Consider the following 25,655-nt stretch of genomic DNA (forward strand, 5'->3'; position numbering starts at 1 on the left):
CATGTGAAAAGTGGATGTCAGTGAAAGGGGTGATGGAGAATACTCATATATTCACCATGTCTGTTTCTCCACTGTTTTAGAAGTGTTGATATGACCTCAGTCTGATCTTTACTCCGTTACTCTTTTTCAAGACATTTGTAGTACATAGCCACGCACGGCAAAACCAATTCTGCACACTGCTGCTAATGCTGCTACAACTGCTTCATGATGTCACACAGCATGCTCTCTTCCTAACAGAAATCAGTCGACTCTTTCCCAGCCTGTGCTGAATGGAATTGGTACTAAATGATTGCAATCCTGTGAAAAATCAGAACCAGTCCTCACACACTGCTGTTGCTACAGAAGATTATATTTTATTGAGCACTCAAGGACATCCTCTTGACGACAGAAGTTGTTGTTAGGTGTCAGGAATCAAAATGGTGTCCTTGGTTGCACAATAAAACTTAATGTTCAGTAGTGTGCAAGTATATTTCTCCCCATCTACTTTGTCTTTATCTTACATCGGTAATTATTTTGGAGGTACATGCACCCATACTTTGTTTAGGTTTATGTTCTGCATTGGGTTCTTTTACTGTAAGCAATGTGACAGTTTTTGCATAATACTAAGGTATAATTAAGGAATGACTAATAAGCCCTTATCCATGATTTTTCTTTTTGGTTTATAATGTCTGAAGAGATCAAACTATTATTTGTAGTTAACTCTCTATTGACCAGCAAAATTCTTCATGTTTACTGGATGTACACTCAGTGACCCCTTTATTAGGTAGACCTGTACACCAGTTTGTTAATACAAATATCTAATCAATCATGTGGCAGCAACTACATGCATAAAAGCATGCAGACGTGGTTAAGAGGTTCAGCTGTTATTCAGAGCAAATGTCAGAATGGGGAAGAAATGTCGTATAAGTTACTTTGACCGTGGAATAATTGTTGGTGCCAGACAGGGTGGTTTGAGTATCTCAGAAACTGCTGATCTCCTGGGATTTCATAGAATGGTGCAAAAAACTAAAAACTGTTTGCAGCTGTTCTGCAGTCTAAAAATGCATTGTTAGTGAGAGTGGTCAGAGGAGAAGGGCCAGACTGCTCGAAGCTGACAGAAAGGTGACAGTAACGCAAGTAACCACACATTACAACAGTGGTATGTAGAAGAGCATCTGAACACGCAACATGTCAAACCTCTAAGTGGATCGGCTACAGCAGTAGAAGACCAATAATTCTAAAATATAAGTCTAATGAATACCAAATAAAGTACTCACTGAGTGTATGTCAGAACTTTGCAGGACTGTTATTAAATTTCACAAGCATCTAGAGTAAGTTAAATTAAAATGAATTATTTCTAATATGTATTAAGTCTAGCTTTATTTTAATATTAAATTACAGCTCAACTCATTAGTTTAATGAGTCAATAGACTGATTAACGTATTAATCTCTCATAGTTTGTTGTTGTGGCTGCAGGTGCAGAACATGGCTGCCTCGAAGGCGGTGGGAGTCCTGGTGTACGCGTCACTGGGAAGCCCCATCCAGGACATGAATTGTGAGGGGGAGGAGTGTTCCACGGCGCTGAGTATCCCTGCCTCCATGGTGCATCTGGAGCCCTCCGTGGAACAGGCACTGCTGTGAGCTTCTCACGTCCGTTCCGGTTCCCACGCACAGTCGGCACTGCTGTGAGCTTCTCACGTCCGTTCCGGTTCCCACGCACAGTCGGCACAGATTCACCGCTTGTGTGACAGAGAACCAAGCAGCCCGAATGGGCAGGTTTATTACGTGGAAGGAACAAGTTTGTCTTCTTACTCCTGATTGGTGAGGACAGGTGTATCAATGTAGAGTTTGGTTTTACATAATTCAGTGGCTTATTCTAAATTCTGAGATACAGTCCTTGCACATTATAAAGCCGTGTCTCGTTATTTGCCAAACCTGTAGCTCGTGGACTGCACTTCAGTTTTTGCCATGGATTGATTAGTAAAATGGGCTCTCCTCTGCAGTGCAATGAGATCTCTATGACATCATAGAGATTGATTCCTCTGCAATCAATCCTCTCGGATGAATTGAGGTATTAATATTAGGAGCTCTCAGCTGGAAACACTATTCAAGAAACCACTCAGAGAGCACCCTATCTCTTTGTAAACAGTTTGAGCTCAGGTTTTTATTTGGAAGTCATTCAGTGTCTGTAGCGCTGTTTTCAGAGCTTTTGATTGAGGCGATCCACTTCTGATAATGGCAGCGCAGCAGTATGCCATGCGCTAATGGGATACTTGGCAGCGTTTCTTTGTGAATCACTGCTCCCTGCCCTTCTCCGTCTTGCTGCAGGAAATTGCGCTTTCCAATTCACCCAATTCAGTCAAGTTCCCCTCCAAACTATTGAAATTGTTATTGGGAAAACATAAATGTTACAGCAAGCCATATTTCTTTTTTATTGATCAATGTTTCTATCAGCAGCCTTCCATGGCCTTTCTTAAAGTTTTCCCTTGAGACTATAGATTTTCAGCTCAATAGAGAATGCCACAAATCTTGCCTTAAAAGAAATCAGTAATTTAAGTAGTTTTTCAGTGACATGCCCAGAAATGGCACGCATTGCTGTGGTGTTTTTCCTGACATATGCACTGCATGAGTACGTAAAGTCAGAGCATGAAGCCTTCTGTATGGAGACAGGACTTCCCAACTGAAAGTTGAAAGACTTCTGGCTCTCCACCACGCAGCAACATACACTCAGTAAGCACTTTATTAGGTATTTATTAGACTTGTTTTTTAGACTTATTGCTTCTGCTGCTGTAGCCTATTCACTTAGAGGTTTTTTATATTTTTTAAATAAATTTATTTCAGATTTTTCTCCCTATTTGGTAGCCAATTGTACCCCATCTAATCCAATTAGAGTTAGTTTTAGATACACCTCTCACACCCCGTCCCTCGGCAGCCCGAAGGAGAGCGACACGCCTTCTTCAAGGCCTCTCGTCTCATGCTCGTGACCGTGATTCCAAGGCGCCTGAGGTGCTTTTGTGCGCGGCGATTCAGTAACCCTGCCAAGTCCCTCCCTCTGGAGCAGTGAGCCAATTATGCCGCTCCACGAGAGCCGACCAAACTTGGCTTTTGGCAGGACCGGGAATTGAACCCCGGTCCTCTGTGTGCAACTGCAACGAACTGCAACCGCAAGTCTGCTGCATTTTAGCCTGCTGCGCGTTACTGTCACCTTTCTGTCAACTTCGACCAGTCTGGCCCTTCTCCTCTGACCTCTCTCATTAACAACGTGTTTTTGCCCACAGAACTGCTGTTTTTCACACCATTCTCTGCAAACTTTAGCGACTGTTGTGCATGAAAATCCCAGGAGATCAGCAGTTTCTGAGATACTAAGACCACCTTGTCTGGCACCAATAATCATTCCACAGTCAAAGTCGCTTAGATCACATTTCTTCCCCATTCTGACATGAAAAACAGCTGATCCTCTTGACCATGTCTGCATGTTTTTATGCATGTAGTTGCTGCCACGTGATTGGCTGATTATATATTTGCATTAACAAGCTGGTGTACAGGGCTACCTAATAAAGGGGTCGCTGAGTGTAGTTTCTTGGACATCTGTTGTCCAAGGTCTCAACATTTGTTGCTGTTCTTTACAGGAAAATGCAGCAAGTGAGCGTGTCATTCCAAACCACCCCTTCTCCAAACTTCTTCTTTGGTATTGACCAGCAAGGGGCATTGGCTGAGATGGGTTGGTTCCTCTACCCCACCTTCAGATTCATCAGCTGGCAAGCCCAGTGGTGAGTGTGCTGAATTAAATATCCATCTAACCCATATTTGTACCCTTGCGCACAGTCCTCTACAGCTGTGTGCATTACATGTGTTAAAACTTCATACTGGCCCTTCTATTGTCATGCTATTGTTTTATTTTTTATTATTAAAGTTGCACCAAACATGGGACTGAATATGTCCAACCCTAATCTGGAATATCCAATTTAGTACTCATAGCCAGGTTCATTTTTGATCTCCACTGCCAATTTGGGAGAGTGGTTCCCGTCCAAAGCACATGGCGTCATCAGCCTGCTCCTTGTCACACCTCAGTCCACAGCCAAGCTCGCACAGACCCGAGTTGGAGGAGGATGTTTCAAATGCGGCTTTGGCATACAGTCTGAGGGCTCCTGCTCAACCAGCGGAGGTCACCAGACTGCACCCTCCCATACCCGGGGCGATGCAGATAACCGCCATATTGTGGTGCCTTAACTGAATGAGTGAGAGACCCATATGGTTAATACAATAGTAATAGTCACAGTGCCCACAGTATTCTATAGGGGCTGTGTGTATCAGCAATTTTCTGTCATCAGCATGTACTGACTGTGGATGTTATCTCATGGCAGTATTTATAAAGTTCTTGAAAGGAGATTGAATGAGATTGCAATAACAAACTCACCACGCTGTTACAAAATACAGAAAATTAATCGTAAGGATGAACACAAGGATGTGGACAATCGAACAGAGCTCAGAAAGTAAAAACTAAACCCCTAGTATTTTTGCAATTTCCCAAAGTAACCAGGGTCAGAACAACTGGGCTGTGCAGATTCATCTGATGGTGGCAGTGTAGCATCTTTTTGTACTCTTGGTTTTATAAAAAAAAATGCCGCAAAGAACTCTGTTTAGCCATTTTTGTAGAGACTGGTCTAGCTAGCGAACAAAAGAGTCAACGAGCATATCTACCTTTTTAGCAGCATATCTACTTTTTAGCAGGTATGACTCCCTCTTCAAGGTAGCACACCACACAAGATGAATCCCTCCTATCTGTACTTTGATTGGACGCGGAGTACAATATAGGAAGTTACCAATTACATCCTGGTTTCTTCCCACAACTTATTTTATAATGTTCCTCTCATCCCGAACACAAATTCAGTTAGGACACAAAACAAATAAAGTTTATTTGATGAACAAACAAAAATATTTTTTCATTAAGCCAGGGTAGGTGGGCCTGTGCACAATGAGGATGGGCCAATGCTGCTCAGGCCCAATACTGGCTTTGTGCCTGGGCAGTACATTTTACTGAGTATCTTCAACCACCACTGTTATTGAAAATGACACGTTGTGTAAAAATCTGAATGGAGACTTTCTGTAGTAACACTGAACTTGCTGAATGGATGTAATGCTGCAAAATATATAGTGGCAAATGGAAAGAGTGCCAGGAATGGTTTATGCACAGGGTGACATCATTAAATCAGGCCCATGAGGGCAGGGCTGGAACACATTCCCTTTGTCTCCAGGCAGTGTTGCAATGAGCAGGGAGGGAGTGCCAGGGGAGTGGCAAACATATTTTATGGTCTATTCCCTATATGGTCTGGTGTAAAGCTAGAAGTGTGCACACCTGTTATAAATCTTTCTGAAATCCTGCTACAGGGGGTGGTTTCCAAGCATAATAATAAACCATGAAACCATGAAACCTCACAAATTAAATATGTATAAGCATCACTACAGGTTTATGGAAAAGGTAAATCAATGTTTTGGAAGTTGTCTGTGTACAAACTGACATGCAATATTTATCTCGCTCCTTCTTCATATCCCTCTTTCAACTGCATTTGTATGCCTGTTAAATAACAAAAAGCTATAAACAGATACATGAATAATATCCTATAGTCGCTTGTGCATATCCTTCAACATGTGAATAATTGAATGTTAAAAATGCGGTGTTCTGTAGAACTCATGGTTGTGTAGGGTCCTTCGTTTCTGTGCATATCTGTACATTAGTATGTGAGTTGTTGCAGAGGCATTGCGCTGGTGCCTGTAGTTTTGAGCAGTAATTACAGAAGCAGACCTCTGAAATGCTCCTTTGGGTGGGATAGCGCTGCTGGATTCTTGAGAAACTTGAGATAATTGACTTTTCCATAAAAAAGGCTAACTAGGGACGGGAGTTGGAAACTAGCAATAGCTATAGTCTCTGGATGCAGAACATTAGCTACATCAACCTGGTGTAAAGTGGCAGTAATGATGCTATGCTATGCATTGTCCCTATTCAAATAAACATGAATGAATAAAATAAACTATTTAAAAATCTAGATGAATAATCAAGGCACTTAACATAATTTGCTCCAGTTATCGTCACTTGTATAATATGTAAACTATTGAAATGATTATCGCTAGCTCCTTTTCCTCACTGTTCATCCACTCCTCTGCAGGTTTGATTATTCCAGACAGCTGCAGGAGCAACTACACAGCCCAGCACAGGTGCTCAGTGTGTTTGACAATGTGCTGATGCAGGGTCAGGAGGGGGCTGTCGCCACAGTGAACCTGCCTGCAGGTACTGTAACTGACCACTGATCTCTGATCTGTGCGCTGTTTCAGGAGCAGTGCCCTGACATATTTACCATTTATATTTTCCTCTTGCTTTAGTTTTTTACAAGATTGTGGCATTTTGACTAAGTAATGGGAAAAGGCTGAGGGAATGTTTACAAGGTGTTCAGCGTTTCTTTCATAAATGGCGTGCATACTGTTGTTGTGCTTCAGAAGTAGCTAGGGTGAACATTGAATATCCATTTGATTTTTAATGGAAATGCAAGGTCATATGTCTCACATTGTTTCTCTTCCTCCATTTTAATTTCCAGCCTCTTTCATTTCACACACATCAAAGACATTTTGCCTGCAAATAATGCAAAGAATGTTAGGGGGAGCGGTGTCATTTAATTATTTCATCAATGCTCTTTCTTTCTTTCTTTCTTTCTTTCTCTGTTCCTTACTGTCCTCTGAAAGTACACACTGCCTTCTGAATGCTAATACTGATTATGAAAAGACCGTAATTAATGTCTACTCGAATTTAATTTATACATTTTGTGAGAACACATTTTATTTTATTTGTCTTAATTAGAGTCTTAAATTGTGTGTTATCTTATTACTTGTTATATTAAACTGGCTTAAGGAACATGGATAACTTGCAATACCTTATGCAAACTATATTCTGCAGTATTTTATTCCCTGCACGTACCTGGGATTCCTGATATTCTATAGTTTCTCACATGAAATGGTGTCTGAATATTTGGCATTTTACCGTCCCATAGTATATGCCTCTCAGTGCACCATACGGGGGCGGGGTGGGGGTTCAAAGAGCTTTGGAGAAATCCACAACTGCATTGTGTGCATTCTTAATTCCACTAAGCCACTAATTGCTTCACATTTCATTCCCATTGGACCATTTTGACAAGGTATTTGACATTCAACAAATGCATTGTGTACTTTAAAATCTGCCATCTTCATTCTGCACAATGCATGATAATGGTCCCATTAGTATTTTAAACTTTACTTTGGGTTGATGTGCTTTTTCTGCATTGCCCATTTTCGTGTACAGAACACATTGTGCTGAGTGTTAAAGTTATGTTGAGATCCATCATTATTAGGGAGCGTACACTAGCCTGGAGAGACGGGCTTCTTAAAGAGATGCTAGACCGCATTTAGCATTTTTCTGCCTGATGAGGAAGGTCAGAGAATGGGCGTAATTGCCACTTCCGTGAAAATGTCTCTCATAATGGAGCCCTTTTAGAGGTATGGATGGATTCATTTTCAGGGGGAATGTTATGACACTGCATTTAAGATGGCATTCATTCACAAATGATATTTTAGGATCAACGGCGTGAGGACTCCTGCATACTCTGGTGTTTAAAAAGATGTCGGTATATTTTAAGACATAGTTAATTCAACTTTTGAATCTAAGCCCAGGATTTATGTTGAACTGTTACAAGATACAGGTCTGAATGTAAGCTATTGCCAAGTCAACCCCTCTAGATAATAAATAATACTTCATATCTATCAAAATAAAATACAAGAGTAGACTAATAATCTTTGTACTACTTGAAATAAAGAGTGAGATTTGGAAGATGCAGCCCCAGAAAATACTTTTCCAGTGGAGTGAATAATCACTCCTGCATCTCCTGCAGTGTTCAGCCATTAGTACTGTGGGAAGGCCAGTGACAGAGCTGTGTGAACTGTGACCATGCTTTTCTTGTCTGGCCTGTTGGAAAGACAACTATCTTTCTATTCTTACATGGCAGATATGGTGAATTTTGATGTGCTGGAGTTGGATGCATCCCTGTCTTGTCCTGGGAAAAGGGATGAGACGTGTGCTCATTGGGATCACACTGTGCAGCTGTTTGTGTGCTGCGATTATTTCAGTCCCTACTGCAACATGGAACTTGGCCGTTGGATCACGGCATTCCGCAGGTAACCTGTTGCTAATATTGCGCTAATGTCTTTAGTTGGAGACTGGCAGGGGAAACTATTAGAAACTAGGCCTTTAACCTAGAGAAGCACTGCTGTTGTACCCTTCAGCAAGGCATTTCACTTGAACTTCCTCAGTTAGTATTCTGTTTAAACGGAAAGTATGTAATAGTGGATGATGCCTTGAATACTGTGTACCTTGTCAGCAAGGCTGAACAGTGAAATTGGAACTATTTTATTTTCCTCAAGGACTGTTCGTTTCAAAGCATTATAGCAACGTGCGTTTCTGTGAAAGGAAGTTACAGTTAGTCCTTGGAAACTGAAGCTCCAGGTAATACACAGTGTGCTTAATAGAGCTGGCCTGGAGGTCAGGCAGATGCGCTTATTTTTCCATTTCAGTCATGTTTTGCGGCATGCGTGAGCTTGTACATCTGTGCAGCGTGGATAAACAAGATAAAATGAAACAATGAAACGAGTGCAGAATGGTCATTTGCACTAATACATGTCATAGGTTGCTTTTCTGGTAAAAAAAAAATGGTAACACAAAAACATCTGAATCATAGTGCAGCATCAGTCAAAAAAGTACTTTCATCTTGAATAAGCTTCTCTCAAGGGTAATTCCAGGGGAACATGGATCCTTTTCAATCTTGACCTTTTATATCTTTCTGACATTTGAAAGAAGGCTTCAAGTAGAGCAGATAAAACATAAGAATCCAATGAAGTGCCAGAATAAGAATTGCCATGTAATGAAGAGCAAGGTGACTGGATGGACACCGCATTGACTGCCTTGGGGGATTCTCCTGTCAGGAATAATACATTCCAAAACTCTCAAAAGTTCGCTCAAAAGAAGTTGAAAGTAGTCCATCAGGCAATCAAAACAAAGTTTCATAAACTGCTATCAATCTTTAAAGGTTTAAATTCATATTGTCAAACTCTGAATCAAAAGTTGAGGCAGGCAAGTTTGTGTTTTCTTTCTCAAAAGTATACTGATGGCCATTATCCAAGGTTACATTATGGGTGCAAATATGAGAAAGATCTTAAAGATTGAAAGGGAGCTGTTTTCCCCTGGAATTACCCTACACAGAAAGAAATGGGAAAGTCTGTTTTTTTATGTCTATGTTGTAAATTATTTGATGGATGTAATAAGAAAAACATTATAATGCTGTGTAATACACCAGATGACACAAAAATTAAGTGGCAAACATAGCTGGGAGACTGCAATATCTACAGTAATGAAAAACTTTAATGAAAACAGACGAAAGAGTAATTTAAAACTTACTGTTCGTCATTACTTTACTCATTCACTTGCAAGAGTGCATGCTTAGAGAATGCAGAACTCAAAATGATGCGTAATTACTGTGAGCACTGTGCTTTTAGGGCCTCTGTGGCTGATATAAATTATAATGTATATTTTATTTATTCTGAATTCATCGCATTTACCACATTTCTTTTCATTAAAGACAACATGTGATATGACCTTGAGCATATTCATATTTTATAAAAGCTTCAACACTGTTCAAACTTAAAACCTGAAAGTACTTGAACTTTAATATGGGAAATTCAATGTTGTCTAAATGTCTGGATGTTGAACAGTGGGTAAATGGCCCTGGTTGGTTTATTAATTTAACAAAAAATAAATGAATAATTTTGTACAGCTATGCAAAGAAAATCCAATCATTTGTGAATTCAAGGAGTCTTTTGTTCTCCAAGTCATGTAATTTCACCTATTAACTTATCCTGTGTGAGGATGGGATTTATTTTGAATATGCATTTAATTAAAGTCCCTTATTGGATAATTGATTTGCACAGTGAATGGGTGAAAACTGATGGATACACATATGTTCTCACAGAGGGACTGGGCATTGGCTGACTGATGTCTCCCCGCTGTTGCCCTTGCTGAACAATGGAAAATGTGCCTTCACCATGAAGACAGTGCCTTGGGCAATGCCATGGGTAACATCCTTGAACCTGCGATTCAGCAGTAGCAATCATTCAGGTGAGCCATATAAACACGGAGCTGCTTTCCTAAATGTAGATGGAGTTTTAATCCAGCAGAAAATGTAGATGGAAAACCTTGTATTAATGGCTGAGCAATAGTCACAGGCCTTCTTGTATATTTTGCAAATTGTATTTGATGTTAGATAAATCGGCTATACTGAAATTTGGCTTGCAATCCACACTTAAATGGCCAAGGTTAGTACAAATTCTGTATATTCCTTGGATATTTCATGAATGTTTGGCTCAGTCGGGTTTTTAACGATACAGCCCATTATTCTCTGCCATTCAAGTCTCTTCTTCACAGCAGTTCCCTAGTGCTTACAGCGAGCCCTTTATAGTGACAACTGTGACTAGTCTTTCAAGAGTGCAATGTGCCAGCCCTTTTCAAACTTCTTTCCCAAAGAAGACGTTTTCTGCATTTCTACATTTCTAAATCTCGTAGGGTCATAACTGTGTATAATAATTGTTTTGTGTGCACAATAATTGTATAACAGTAGATTATTTACAGATTTACAATCAGACCCACAAGCCTAATATTCTTGCAGGGTTCAGTATGATATTTTACTCATATTTAGTAATTGTCAAACATAAAGAGGCATGAGTAATTCATCATTTTATCTCATACAGATATTTCATTTTATCTCATTGCCTTTTGATAGTATCAATTTAATTGATAATTCATTACATGATTACTGAGTCTTATTGCACATCTTTATTTGTTTTCAAATGGTTTCATAAATCTTTTTTGTCATAACATGACATTGTAAATTTATTATTCTCTTTATTAATTAATCCATAAAAAAATAACTTTTAGTGCAATTGATCATTGCATATTTTATTGGGAGATTGCTTTAATCGTGCTGACTTTGTTGGCTATGTTTTTGTGCAGTATCTATTTACATTGTGGATCCATTTTAAATAGCACTTTCCCAATGATCTCAAAGCTCTTTATGCTACAGTGAAAGGGCAGTGAGAGTGACAGTGCGGTTTTCCAATGTGTACCATCAGGCTGAGTGATGCATGGCAGCCATTTTGTGTCCTTGATCATACACTGGATCTGTTTAACCTGTTTAACGGGGGTAATACAAATAATCTGTTTTTAGTACCATGGGATCTTCAATGACCACAATGACTGTATTCACATGAGCCCTAGTATTCTATCAGTCAGGATATTTATTTATTCCCAAGATAAAAGAATCCCAAATATGACATGGTCAGTGATATTTGTTATACAATATTCAGAATATGAAAACCAATATTCAGAATACAAATGCAGTATGTAGAATATAGATGGTACCATGTGCATGCTTGATTTACAGAAAATGACAGCAATATGTGATGACAGTCCAAATCACAGAGATTTGCTTTCTCCTTCATATATTCACATAAAATTAGAAAAAAAAGCAGAGCCATATTATAGCTTAAGAAACTTTATCAGGAATGCTTCGCCCACAATTTCCCAGTGGACTGTTCAATATTCCACACACTGCTGTGTGAAATATGGTTATTTATTATGAAATGTTGAGTGCTCCATGCATTTTACTATTTTATTGTCATTTACTGTAGATTCATGCCAAAACTGGGTAATGATTTGTTTATTCCTCCTGGTGGTGAATTCCAAGGTTGGGTGAGAATAGAGAAACGCCGTCATCATTATCCTGGTTATTGTCAACCAGTTATGAGCAGGTGATGGGGAGTGCTGATTAGTATGCGTGCACAGGCTCAAGGATGGGATGAATCCTCTTCTTCCTGTGTCCTTGAATGACTCCCACAGGCCAGTTTCAGCTCTAACTGCAGATGATCTATTACACAAGGATACGTCCTTCCCCCCTTCATCCCAACCTGCAGAATAACGCACCATAGCTGGTAGATTGAATGGGTTAGCCTTTTCAGCTTTTTCTCTCAGCTAATGATTTAAATACGTTATCTTTCAAAAAAGGATTCTAGCATTTGTAATTTAACTTACAGTACAGAACAGGCTGGGAGTCAGATTCGACTTCTGCATGTTGATCTGTATGAACAGATACCATCCACATGAACTTCTATCTTCCTGTCTTGTTTAAAATGTCTTTTTGTAACAGAGGCTGGGTGGGTGACTGTACTAAGAATAGCTTTAAGTAGATTAAGAGCCCATTGTTCTTCTGTGTGGGATTGATTTTTTTTTACAACCATGCTTCTTATGAATATTCAGAAACAGCTCTATTGTACCGTGTTCTTCACTTCAGATAACACATTTTGCCATGTACTAAACTTTCTTAAACCATGGTCTTTGACTTTAGTCTGACAGGGTGTAATTCCTGCTTCAAACTTACTCTGTTGAAGAAAACATCCCAGGCTAGAATATCCACATTGTTTGTAAACGTGTAGCAGTGATGTGCAATTCATGCCAGGGTTATTATCTGACATGCATTTTAATTTATCACTCACTCCTGTCTGTGTCACCAAGCAAAGTGAGAGAGAAATTTATAGTGATAATGAGAAGGGGGATACCCCAATTGACAATTGAGGCTGCCAGCACAGCAAAAATCAGAATGGCCTTGTGATTGATTACTCTCAGTAGGAGTATTGTGAAAAGTTGATTAGTCGGGATTCAAGGTAAAAGCCCTGACTTGTTCCCGTAAGGGGTCGAAACTAATATCTGATATTTACAGTTGCCATAGCGAGACACTCGCATATTAAACTGTACTCTGTCTGCTGTCGCAATATGACCATGTGATGTCATGTTGAGTTTAGCTGCAGAAAAGCTGCAGAAAAGTGAAATGCTTCACAAAATTAGAAAATTGGACCTAGGGTTAGTTTTACATCGCCAGTATGCAAATTCTAACAATGTCAAAGTGCCTGGTATTTCCTTCTAAGGAACAAAATGGTGATGAACGAGTCACCATAGTGATGAGACACTTTGTTGTTCTTAGTAGCATTCAATTAAGATAAAGGTTATATCACAGGAAGTGAGGAAAAGGTGACTAATAGCAAGACTAAAAACTTGGATAAAGACAGGCTTGCATATTAAGGTACACTCAGTGAGCAGTTTATCAGGTAGACCTGTACCCCGGCTTGCTAATTCAAATATTTAATCAGCCAATCATGTGGCAGCAGTTAAATGCATAAAAGCATGCAGACGTGGTCAAGAGGTACAGCTGTTTTTCAGACCAAATGTCAGAATGGGAAAGAAATGTGGTCAGTATAGATGCACACTATACTGTTGAAACTGAGTTTAGAGACTGTATGCATTGAAATGGGCTGCCAATAGGGAGGTGGGCTGGTGGCTGGCTGCTTCTTTTGTGTTCAGTGGTACTGTATGTGTGCGCTATGGTGGCCTTAATGAAGAATTTGAACTGACATGTATAAAATGTACCTTTGTAATATATGTATATATAAGGTTTGTTGCCTTTTTGTTTTTTCAATTGTGCAAAATGTGTAATTTATTTCTAATATTATTAATAACCTTTATTTAAAGGTAAATGTCTCTTGAGATAAAAATCTCTGAAGGTGCTACTCTGCATACAAAAATACTTTCCTCATTTACTTCCTAAATGCATATGACTAATAACATATTCTAGTACTGTGCTTCAGGATTTAATTGTAGGAATCATGAAGCACCCTGCAGATATATATTTGAATTCAGTGTTGTCTCGCTGTGAAACTTAGCAGTCTCACTCCACGTTAAATATGAATTAATTTTGGCTTTGTGATCGTCAGGTTATAGCACATTTATGCTGTCTGCATAAATCAGTTTTGCTCCTGACAACAGAAGCCTTCCATTAGTTGCCAGCATGTATCAGAAGTGATTATTTTAATTACATAATGCAACCTGAAGATACAGCTCACCATGGAATAATGTTGTTCAGGCAGTTCTATATAAAAGACACCATTAGCATTTAAATCTTACTAATGCTGACAAGATAATATCTTCCCTGTATTTTTGTCACTTGGTTGTAATCTGGGGAAATGCTTGTGTGCTACACTGGAATTCATGGGAAAGCATTTATCCTCATTTTAGTGCAGTGTTTGCTGATTATTTTACATTTTAAAGGATCTTTCAATCTATCTATTTGTTTATGTGTATGACTGTTTCTTTCACTGTCTATATGTATATCTGTCTGTAGTAGCTAAAACAAAATGTCCTGGCAAGGGTTCAACCTGTCGTACCAGATACATGCTTTCTTTGTCTAGAGGTTGAAATCTTGCTTCATTTTTCCACAGCACATTTGGTATTATGTGCAGGTGGTATGATGTGCAGGACTACAGGGAAACAATGTGCAAATGTACACTAGCAAAACTTTTGAATCTGTTTAAAATTCTTTGAAAATTATTTTATAGCTACTGTAGCTATGTATGTGTGCATTAAGAGTACTACCTCATTAGAAAAGTGTGGCTTAATATTGCAATTTACTATAATGTGGGCTTTTAGGACTAGCATTGTAAATGCTGTTCCCCAAGAGGCACACTCCTTTAATGCCCTTTGGAAATTCACCTGACCTGTATTGTTGCAGCAAAGCCTTGCTGAATTGCGTGTGCCTTGGTCAGTCTAATCTCAATCAAACTGTGTCTAAGTATTTATCTAAACCACTTGGATTGTGATCAGTGAAACAAACAAACAAGGTGATTATAATTGAGAAGACAAAGCTTTAATAAGATACATCTTGATTTACCTGAAATGGACACTGCCAGATCAAACCTGTTCTCTGCTGTGCTGGTGTGTCAGAGGAAGTGTAATTGCTGGTTTTGAACATGAGAGCAGCGCTAGCCTCAAGATTACAGTAAGCAGGGCAAGGGTGCTCTTACTTTGTGGAGAGTGAAAATCCCCCATTGATTTACAGATTAGAATGACTTGTCTGTAAGCCCATTACTCTGTTCTCAGCTAATGTTTTTATTTCAAAACCGAAACATGTAGGTTCAGCACAATCGGTTTGCGATGCTGTGTACGTTGGTGCTTCACTTCATATTTAATGTTTGGTTTAACATGTAATACATTAAATGTAAATGCAATCTTCAAAACAAATGTTAATAATTCTTACAGTTGTCAGATGATTGTTTTGATTATTGACTTTGAGACCCAAATTTGTAAAAAAGATTTTTTGCAAACTTGCTGATTGTCCATGCAAATAAGTGATCCATAGTGATGATGTCTGTATTCTCTCCAGCCCTGCTTGCCCCTTCCCAAAATTACTACTAGTAATAAACCCTATGGTTTAGGAAGAAGAGCCCTGGAACCTGACCCAAAATTCCTCATTCTGAAAGGAACAAATTCCTTTTAATTTTAATGCATTGAAATCATTAATTGAAAGTGGTAATGCCTATATAGATCATGATTTTTGAAGCCTGACAGTTGAAATCTGCATTTTTAGAAGCAGTCCCAGAAACCAACGCTGTATGATTTGGTTTTGTGATGTGGAACACGTATTTCGTTTTTTGAAGGTGCAGATTGCTATGAGGCAGTTGAAACTTGTCTTTCGACTGCTGAATTCGGAAACCTTGAACTTAAATTCCCAGACAGGGTGTGGCATGGTGGGGGCACATTTAACCTTATATAATTATTATTTTCTTTTTAGCCATTTATTCTTGATTGAAGCAAGGACAGTTATAGAAAACATTGTCGAAGAAGGAATGTAAAATGTTGCATTCAGGAAACTTTGTATGGAACTGTGTGCATTAAAACTTAGCTAAAAGAAAGGTTAGTTCCTTTTACAGAGGTTGCACTGAATACCAAATCATTGAATAAGTCTGGAGTTGGAATGAAATTGGCTACATTGTCTAAAATACAACAGTACAATATTTGACATTTTGCAGAATAATTGGAGTAAAGTCTGACCTGCAACAATTATTTCATCTTATATTTGTTCCAGTAAGCCATGCATTGTTACCTAGTCTGATTTCTTGTCTGATTATGTCTCCTGTTTTGTGCTTAGTCACAGCAAAAATCACATCCTCTCCATGTTTAAATGAAAAAGGAAGTTGTTATGCACATGCCAGTTTCTAATTGAAAGCTTTTCTCAGGTGATTCCAAGCTTGAAGCTTGATGCAGTGGGTTACAGTAGGTCTGCATGTATTTATATCAGGCAAAACATGATGGATTGACACAAACATTAAAGGCCACCAACATATTTGAAGCTGTATGACTGACAACAAGCCTGACTGAGTACCAGTGAATGCATGCTTTCATTGTTATTGTGAAGTTACTTCACTGATGCTGGAACCTCGGCGTGGTGATGGACAGCAGACTGTCCCTTTCCGAGAACATTGCGGCGGTGACCCGGTCTTGCAGGTTCTTCCTATACAACATACGGAGAATCCGCCCCTTTCTCACCCCCTACTCGACCCAGCTCCTAGTCCAAGCGATGGTTCTGTCCCGCCTGGACTACTGCAATTCCCTCTTGGCTGGCCTCCCAGCGTCCGCCATCAGACCCCTCCAACTCATCCAGAATGCAGCAGCTCGTCTGGTCTTCAACCTTCCCAAATACTCACACGTCACCCCCCTGCTTACTTCCCTCCACTGGCTGCCTGTCATGGCTCGCATCAAATTCAAAACATTGGTGCTAGCCTTCCAAGCAGTTAAAGGGTCTTCCCCAGCTTATCTGCAAAAAATCATCAGACCCTACACCCCTGCCAGACCTCTTCGTTCAGCCTCCACAGGCCGCTTGGCACCTCCCCCTCTCAGAACCTCCACCTCACGCTCACGACTACTGTCTGTTCTGGCTCCACGGTGGTGGAACGAACTCCCCGTTGAGGTCAGAACTATAGAATCTCTCCCCACCTTCAAGCGCAAGCTGAAGACACACCTCTTCAAGCAGCACCTCTCCCCATCCCTCCCTACCTCCCTGTGAACCTTAATTGTTATCTCTGTGACTTGCTTTGTGTATCAGTATTTTTAGTTGGCTAGGTAAGCAGTGTTTGGATAGTTAACTTTGGTCACTTTTGCTCTGTTTGTTTGTTTGTTTGTTCAAAAAAAAAAAGGCCCTTGTCCTTATCTTTGTTGTACAGGTAGCAGTTGAAATTGTACTTCCCTCTAGGGTCTTTCAGCGAACTTATCCCTGGTTATGGGTATGCACTTTGTTGTACGTCGCTCTGGATAAGAGCGTCTGCCAAATGCCAATAATGTAATGTAATGTAATACAACTTTACCTTCCCCAGGTCAATATTCTGACAAACCTTACCCATTCGCACTGATGCCCCTGTACAATGGAGGAACCTTTGATAAGGACTATAACCAGGGCTACCAGCCAATCAAGTTCACTGTGCCAACTTCAACTAAAAAAGTAAGAACTATTTATAGCCAATATCATTTATCAATTTATCAATATCTTTCATATTGGCGGCACGGATGGTGCAGTGGGTAGCACTGCCGCCTCACAGCAAGGAGGTCCCGGGCCGGGGCCTCTCTGTGTGGAGTTTGCATGTTCTCCCCGTGTCTGCGTGGGTTTCCTCCGGGTACTCCGGTTTCCTCCCACAGTCCAAAGACATGCAGGTTAGGCCGATTGGAGAGTCTAAATTGCCCATAGGTATGAGTGTGTGAGTGAATGGTGTGTGTGCCCTGCGATGGACTGGCGACCTGTCCAGGGTGTATTCCTGCCTTTCGCCCAATGTATGCTGGGATAGGCTCCAGCACCCCTGCGACCCTGTTCAGGATAAGCGGGTTAAGAGAATGGATGGATGGATATCTTTCATATCTGTGTAAATGACAGTGCCTACTCCATACATCTGCCTGGAAAATTGACATTATATTTTGGCATTTGGCTTCTCCAGAGGGACAGATGGTATAAATACACACAGGTAATATTGTCCTGGGCTGCGTTTCCCAATAACGGTGTCTCTTAGCATTTTACAAAGAGTTGAAAGGTATACCTTACTAAAGTTATTTTGTTTTCTAGGCTTGTTTTTCGAACTATCCCTTTGGAGGTTGCTTAAAGCATAGCTTCTACATGAAACGTTACTAGGCCCATTGACGACTCGTTTATTCACTCCATGCATCGACTGCTTGACTGCATTATGAGAGAAATTGGTGTTCTTTATGAATAAAACACTTTAAAATATTGCATTTATCACGACTGGTTGGAACTTATTCATAGAATTAAAAACATACAAACTAAATTATCCTACTGTGTGTATATATATATATATATATATATATAATTTTCGCCAAATTATATATAGGCCTACGGTTATTGTTAGTGATATCAGATTGTGGTATCGGACCTTGTCCCGCTATGCCACCTAGCCATACGCCCTCTTTGGTATGTCATGTTTTATTTCCATTATTTTAATATTTTTGTCATGGTGCCTTAAATGATTTTGTGCTTCTGGCAAATCAACCTTGATTGCAATGAAATTACCGGTGTAATTCACAATTTTCTGTGAAATTGAGATATTGTTACAGGACGTGGAGCTGAATAAAGAAACATTATTTTCCAGTTTTAGGACTACAGTTTCCAACAAAACAAAGAGTGGTCCAGACCAACCTTTCGAAAGTATCACTTACAGAAGGTATACTTGGCTAAGAACATTTCGGGAAACATGCTGAAACATTAAGGTAGAGCTTAAAGGTACAATAGGTAAAAATTTGGGTTTCAAAGTATACATTTGTTGGGCCGTCACTCTATTTCAAAACATTGTACAGCTGTATAACAATTCAAGTTCATTGGTTTAAAATTGGTTGTAACTGCCACAGCCAATGGCATGGGGGCTTATTCAGATTGTTCGTGTAGCTGCCCAAATTGCACTCCAGACAAGCGATCACTGAAACTCTGTATACTATTGCTTATTATCCAAGCAAAGTCTACATATCTAATTATAAAACCATACCAGTTATTTATCGGTAGCAACAAGCAAATTATCTGTAGTTAGCTTGACAAATTTACAAATATCCACTGACGATAAAATATAAGCAGTACGAACATAGTAGCGATTGCACAAACGTTGTGTTTCAGGTGGATATTTGTAAATTCGGGAAGCTAACTAGTAATAGCTAATTTGCTTATTGTTACTGATAGCGAACTGGTATTGTTTTCTAACTAGATAAGCAATAGTATGCAGTTTCAGTGATCGCTTGTCTGGAGTGCAATTTGGGCAGCTACAAGTGCCTTTTATCTCTTTACGTGTTCAATTATCCGCGTTTAGCTAAACCTCAGCAGCCCAGGACAGTACTGATTCAGAAATGCTCAGATCCATTATTCAGTGCACTGAGCAACAGGCCATAAAACCTGGAGCAGTGGTCCTTCTGGGTCTGTATAAATGGTGGTAAAATCTGAAACAACCTTTGCAGTTACAGTTGCAACTCAAATGTACAATCATATGAAATAAGGATCTTTTCATGTTATTAAAAAATACTAATTTATCGTAATTTTACTGCTGCCTACAGGGTAAGGCGTTTCCAATAAAGCACTTGGCACACAACAGTATCTTCGGTTTATAGTTTTATATGCATCAGGACACAGGAATATTGAGTCTAGAGTGATGTTTTATTGAAATACTGCAAAACACCCAGCGTGATACAGTCCCTTTAATGAGCAGTCTGTAGCTGAGGAATTGGACTCGGATACATTTGTAATTCAGATTAAAGACCTTAGTGGTTGGACTGAATCTGACACCCTTCCCCCATCTATTGGAATTGCCTCCGCATTACGGTACCTCTCCATAGAAATGTAAATTGCATCTAATACTCTTAAGCAGTTGTTTCCAACCTCCCTTCTATGCTTACATTTTTATGAAGAAAATGCAATAAAGATAAAATCTGACATCATACACCATGTAATGGCTGTCAAGATGCATCTGCCACTGTAACATTCAGCAGTCCCTCCTGAGTTTTCACTGGGGAAAAAGGCACCCCTTTCTATCTGTGAAATCTTTTTAATGTCTTCTACAAGAACAGTTGAACAAATATGCTTTGTAATTTAACCTGACAAGATCAGCAACACATTGAGAAACGGAATAGAGCATATTTCATGGAAATAATTGAACTTACAGTGGCAGAGAGAGGGGGTCTTTTTTACTAGCAGAATATCATGAATGAATTATTGCCTGCTGCTGTGATAACATCCTTTGCTTGTTGGCTTTTCATTTGATCTTCTTCCCTGGTCCCCAGGTGGAGATATATGCTGTAATCACCGGACATGGAAGTGATGAGAACGACTGTGCTGAGTTCTGTGTGACATCGCATCATTTCCTGGTCAATGGCGTGGTCAATAATTCGCGCATCTTCGACTCTGCTGGTGAGCCTGGTAACATTTCAGCCTACACAGTTCCAGTCTGCTAAATTAGTCATCATCAGGTGTCGGGTGAATACATGCACGAGGGGAGGGAATAAGGGCTTTTGTTAACATACAAAAGCTATGAGGTTCAAAATTGAGCTTATATCTTGCAGTGATTTAAAGCTCTCTGTACTCTACAATTTTAGTTTTGTAATATATATAGCCCCCCATTTCAGGGAAAGCTTTGGCCTTAGGATATGAGCAGGGCAAGCAAATGAAGAAAATTGATTCAAATGTTATCCTTTATCAGGATCACTTTCCAAGATATATGGGATCTACAGAATGCTTTAAATTTGTAACTGGGAGTCAGCTGTGGTTTGATATAGTTATCTTTCCCTCATTGGAAGAAGATTCCAGCTTGCAGGCATCAGAGAAGCATGTGCACTTCACTGGGACGGGTGCTGTAGTGGTGACTCACAGATAATGATTCCAAACTGGAAAAGAAAAGATGCTTTAAAATGCACTAAGTAATAAGTAATAAACAGCGTTAGGTTAATGACTACTTGCTGGAATTGAATGTAGAAAAAGTGACTCAATATTGCATAGGGGGCTGAGGGAGTTGGAGTGTGCAGGCTGCCAGGTCTGCTCAGCTTAGTGAAGAGAGAAAAGAGAGATCTCTGATGACTTCAGCTGGAACTGTATTGCAAGCAGAGATAATGCATAACAATGGAACTGACAAAGAAGCCAAAGTTGCAGGCCATGCATGGCCTTCACGGCACTAAACTTCCCACAAGTTAATTACTTTTTGATGTTTCTTAGCATGAAATGGAAATTGCTGTAAACATAATTATGTTCCTAACCTGGGGAGACTTTGGACATAATTGCTTTTTGTCATACAAAAAAAATCTAAAAGCCTTGTTGGCAGACAAAACTGTTAACAATAACATTTTCTGCAGTAATTCTGTGGCATTTTGGCTGCTTTCACTCCACAATAACACTTATAAAAAACAGCACATATAACCTGTTGTGCAAAATACATACAATCATGCAATGAAATATTATGATGCGGCCTCCATGAGTAGGGCCACCAGTTGTTTTCACACATGGTACTTTAGTCCTTCGCCAGTTCGAGGTCCCAATAGCCTATTTATCAAGCCATCACAAACAATTTTGCACCACCTCAATAATCTGAATTGATAAAGTAATTGGCACTAATAAAACTAGCAACATTCACCTGTTAAATTCAGTTTGATTACTTAGTGCCCTAGACAGGCTGCAGTGTTGCACAGGAGTATGATTGGTTTTGTAAGACACTGAGAAATGCCCATATTAAAAGTGCACTTTTTCTGAAAGACAACTGCCTTAACTGCCCTGGACAGGTTCAGAAGCCTCATTTTAAGGATTGCAGTGGTGTTTTGCAGAGGTTAGAGAACAGTTTATTGGCTCTCGTAACTGCAGAGTGTCAGAACAGAACATTCTCAAAATAGATATGGGCCATTGCAGGTTGTATTGGTGTTCTGTAAGCTTTTCATGCATCAATAATTAATCAACATCAAGAAGCATCAAACACTTCTGGTTGGTATCTTGTTTGCCTGGATGACCTGTTGCTTGGCGATTGCATTTACTACATGAGTGTGCATAACCTTGACATTTAGATGACTCATAGAAAATAACTAACATTTATATTACCCCTCACTGATGTAAAATATGAATACTTGCCTGTTTGAGAGTAAAGTTTCTTTAGTTTCTTGTGGCACTGAAAAATGATTCCAGTCAGTCGGCGGACATTTTGTGAAGTGCGTGCCTGAATGACCATAGGGACTCCCCTGGGGTGTGCGGTCCGGGCACAGGAGGGAGCCGTGCCCAACGAACACGGCACCTGGCTTTACGGCCGTGGCGGCTGGTGTGATGGGCTTCAGGTCAATCCTTGGAGAATTGACATCACTGGCCAGGTAAGACAAGTGTTGTGCAATTCATCACACTCACTCTCTGTTCTGTCTCTTGCCTTTTTTAACGAGTCTCATTTACTATGCTGTCTCATTTTAAGTCAATCTCTCCTCCGACAGTATATACTACTGACGTTCATGAAAAGGCAATTAAAGATTGCACAACGTTCATTTTGTCCAGAGTGACTGTATTGTTTTAGAATTTATAGAATGTGTGCTTAAAAGATTACAATCATTATATCCTTATAAAACCAAATATATATATATATGATTAATATTTACAAGAGATTTTTGCAAGCTTGAAAATACCATTTTTTAATAAGATTCGAATGAAGTGAGGGAAGGTAAATCCCAATAGGAAACACTAATGGAAGCTGAATCATTAAAATTGTTATACTTGTTTCATATGAGAAATGCTATCAGAGATAATCTTTTCTGTGAGAAATGATTACATAAGTTCTGCTGGGACCTAGCAGTCTAGTTCTATTCTTGTAATCTATAGTATTTACGAGTGTGACAGGAACAGAGTGACCGGACTGTTTACTTTGCTGTGTGGAAATCATGCTCACACTCATAGCATGGTGGGCATGACTAATGTAGCTGCCTAATTAGGCGCAGACAGTCCATTGGTGTCCCGCTGACCTCTTGTGTTATTGCATGTTCACTGTGGCAAGCAGACCTGTAGAACTGAAGTGTCATGTTATTTCATCGGAGTAGTGCTCAAATTCATTACTCTACCTCCTCATACCAACATATGAGGTCTCACTCAAGTCTCACTCTTAAATACCCAACCTGTTCACTTCCCCGCAACGACTTGTGTTTATATATGGGTGTGATATATGAATATTTGTCAGCTTGAATGAAACATATTCTAACAGGGTAATTGTTTAGGGGTTGGAGGGGATCCTGGACACGATATTTCTGGTCTGGATGAGAGATGTTGACGTCCTGCATAGGACGGAGAGCAAAGAGTTGGCAGGTCACAGCTATGGTTTCACAGCAGCAGTACCTGCCAGCTACTATCCAGTGGCCATCGTGTCTGCCGTGTTTAACTGCCAGCAGAATGTACTCTAACTGAAAACGTTTCAGATCCTCGGGGCTATTTTTACTCTCAAGGGTCAGGAAAATGTGCTGTCATCAGTAGAATTGAGAAAGGCCTGGACCGAGGGGGAACTGGAGGTGCCATTTCAAATGACACATCCTAATGCAGATGTTTGAAACTGGTGCTAAGAATGAATCCGCTTCAATTGATTTATGCCATAATGGTATTGTGCATTTCCTAATGCACTCTGGCACATCAAGCTAAAATGGCAATAATGAGATGATATTTATGAGGCTCACAGCTTTGTAAAACAGACACACTCCTAATTAGGAGGAGCGGGCTGCTCCTTTTGCTGCTGCACTTAGGTTATTGGGATTTACCGCATGCACGCAGACCATATCTCATGTCTCCACTCGCAGGGAAATAAAACAGATGATCTGCTCGCAGCCTTAAGGTCTGACATCCATAAAAACAAGATTGTCCGGTATGAATGGCAAGTGCATTCAGCCATAAACCTCTGCCACTGCCTCCGTCAGCATGCTCGTTGAATACAGATGAGGGTTTCTGTGCATAGTGTTTCTGAACAAATACTCCAATCTTTACTGCACCTGACAAATACTCTTCTGTGATGTAAATCTGGATTGGAGTATCTAATTACATTTTTGAAAATGTATACAATGCACAAAACACATTTTGCTTTTAGATAAACACCTATTACAACCACCTGAGTTTCCTTTCCAAGTAAATCACATTAAATCATTTCGCTTTTTCTAAGGCAAAACGATCATTCACTGTATAAAGTACAATAATCATGCAGTGGAGTGCCAATGATATCTTCGGTTCAATAATTGACTTTAAATAATACATTCTTGACTTCCTCTTGAATGATTTGAAAAGTGGCCTTGGAAAAGATGTGGGCAGAGGAGAGACACCGCTCAGCCCTCTATAAGCCAGAGTGAATACAGCAGTGTAGGGGGTATAGGAAAATATAATTTCAGATCAGCAAACTTTAATTCCAAAGGCCCAGCAAAGTCATGAGAGTTAAAGAAAGGTTAGAAAAAGCGAATGGTGTGTGTGCCCTGCGATGGACTGGCGACCTGTCCAGGGCGTATTCCTGCCTTTCACCCAATGAATGCTGGGATAGGCTCCAGCCCCCCTGCGACCCTGTTCAGGATAAGCGGGTTAAGATAATGGATGGATGGATGGATGGATGAAGATATCATAATTAGAAAGATATTAGAAATGCCTTAGTTGTAGTTAGTAGAGATAGGTATTAGCTACATATTGATATAAGATCTGAAAGACAGTGATGAGTGACATTAGCTGGGTAACACCGTATTTTCAAAGCAGTGGGTCCCAATGTGGGTGGGGAGAAATATGACATGTGGCAGCCCACCCCACTCTCCCCCACTGATACACCCCTCTGAAATTTTCATATTATGCTTTCAAACATTTTTTCATTGCTTAGAACTCAAAGGACTCATAAAAACTTAATCATCGTAAATAAACTTGTAAAGTCGCCTTTTTTTCCAGATGAAACCAGGATCTTTCATACATCTATGACTGTGGCCTTCATGTGGTCCTGCATTGCTTTGTGGCCTTGTGAATTATTCACTTTCAATTCAGATCCCACTGGGTTGCAGCCAAACAAAAGAGACATTCCACCCAGTGCTCATATCCGTTTGCTTCAGTATTTGCATGAAATTATCCTTTTAAAATAGGAGAGTTGTCAAGCCGCAGTGGTCCTTCAGAAACTAGGAGGCACAGGGAGAGTCATTACTGAATTTGAGCTGCCTAAGTCTCCAAAGCCCAAATTTACAGTCTTATTTTTGAATATTTACTATAGCCACAGGGGCAGTAACGATGCTCAACAAACAAACACATTATTTAACATGGTTTTTTTCCAAGGCACAATAAAGTGCTCTGTTTAATTCCTGCTTAGAAGTGTGAAATTTGCATTACTGAAACAGCAGGGACTGCAGTGTGCCTGCATTATCCAGGAGATGAAAGAACCATTTGTTCTTGAAAGAGCAAGCCCCCCCCCCCCCCCAACATTACCATTAAAAAAATAACATTTTGCATTCATACAGTTTCTTACATTTAACGTAGGTTCAGAAGTAAAACCAATACGTTCTGTTTCCAGATTTCAACATCCAGTTATAATAACTGGCTTAAACACTGCTCCTCTCTTAATTGAGGAGAAAAATGTAGAAATATTTAGTGTTCTGATCTTTAGTTATGTTATTTGATGCTGTCGAGTCTCTTCACACTGCTGCGTCTGTTTATAGCCCTTTGGTGTCCAGTGTCCTAGTT

The 25,655-nt window shown here is 39.8% G+C and overlaps 1 protein-coding gene across 1 annotated transcript in view; it reads left to right on the plus strand.

Annotated features, from left to right (window-relative positions):
* The window catches only part of si:dkey-256h2.1 (uncharacterized protein LOC337520 homolog), a 28,799-nt gene that overhangs the window by 2,702 nt on the left and 442 nt on the right, over nt 1-25,655 (plus strand). Inside the window, exons 4-11 of the mRNA XM_061248817.1 lie at nt 1,456-1,616; nt 3,609-3,749; nt 6,144-6,265; nt 8,007-8,175; nt 10,023-10,168; nt 17,302-17,426; nt 20,249-20,375; nt 22,173-22,306. Of these exons, the coding sequence (XP_061104801.1) occupies nt 1,456-1,616; nt 3,609-3,749; nt 6,144-6,265; nt 8,007-8,175; nt 10,023-10,168; nt 17,302-17,426; nt 20,249-20,375; nt 22,173-22,306 (1,125 nt within the window). The remainder of the gene's footprint in view (nt 1-1,455; nt 1,617-3,608; nt 3,750-6,143; nt 6,266-8,006; nt 8,176-10,022; nt 10,169-17,301; nt 17,427-20,248; nt 20,376-22,172; nt 22,307-25,655) is intronic.

This window comes from Conger conger, chromosome 1, assembly GCF_963514075.1.
Source record: "Conger conger chromosome 1, fConCon1.1, whole genome shotgun sequence".
Taxonomy (NCBI): domain Eukaryota; kingdom Metazoa; phylum Chordata; class Actinopteri; order Anguilliformes; family Congridae; genus Conger; species Conger conger.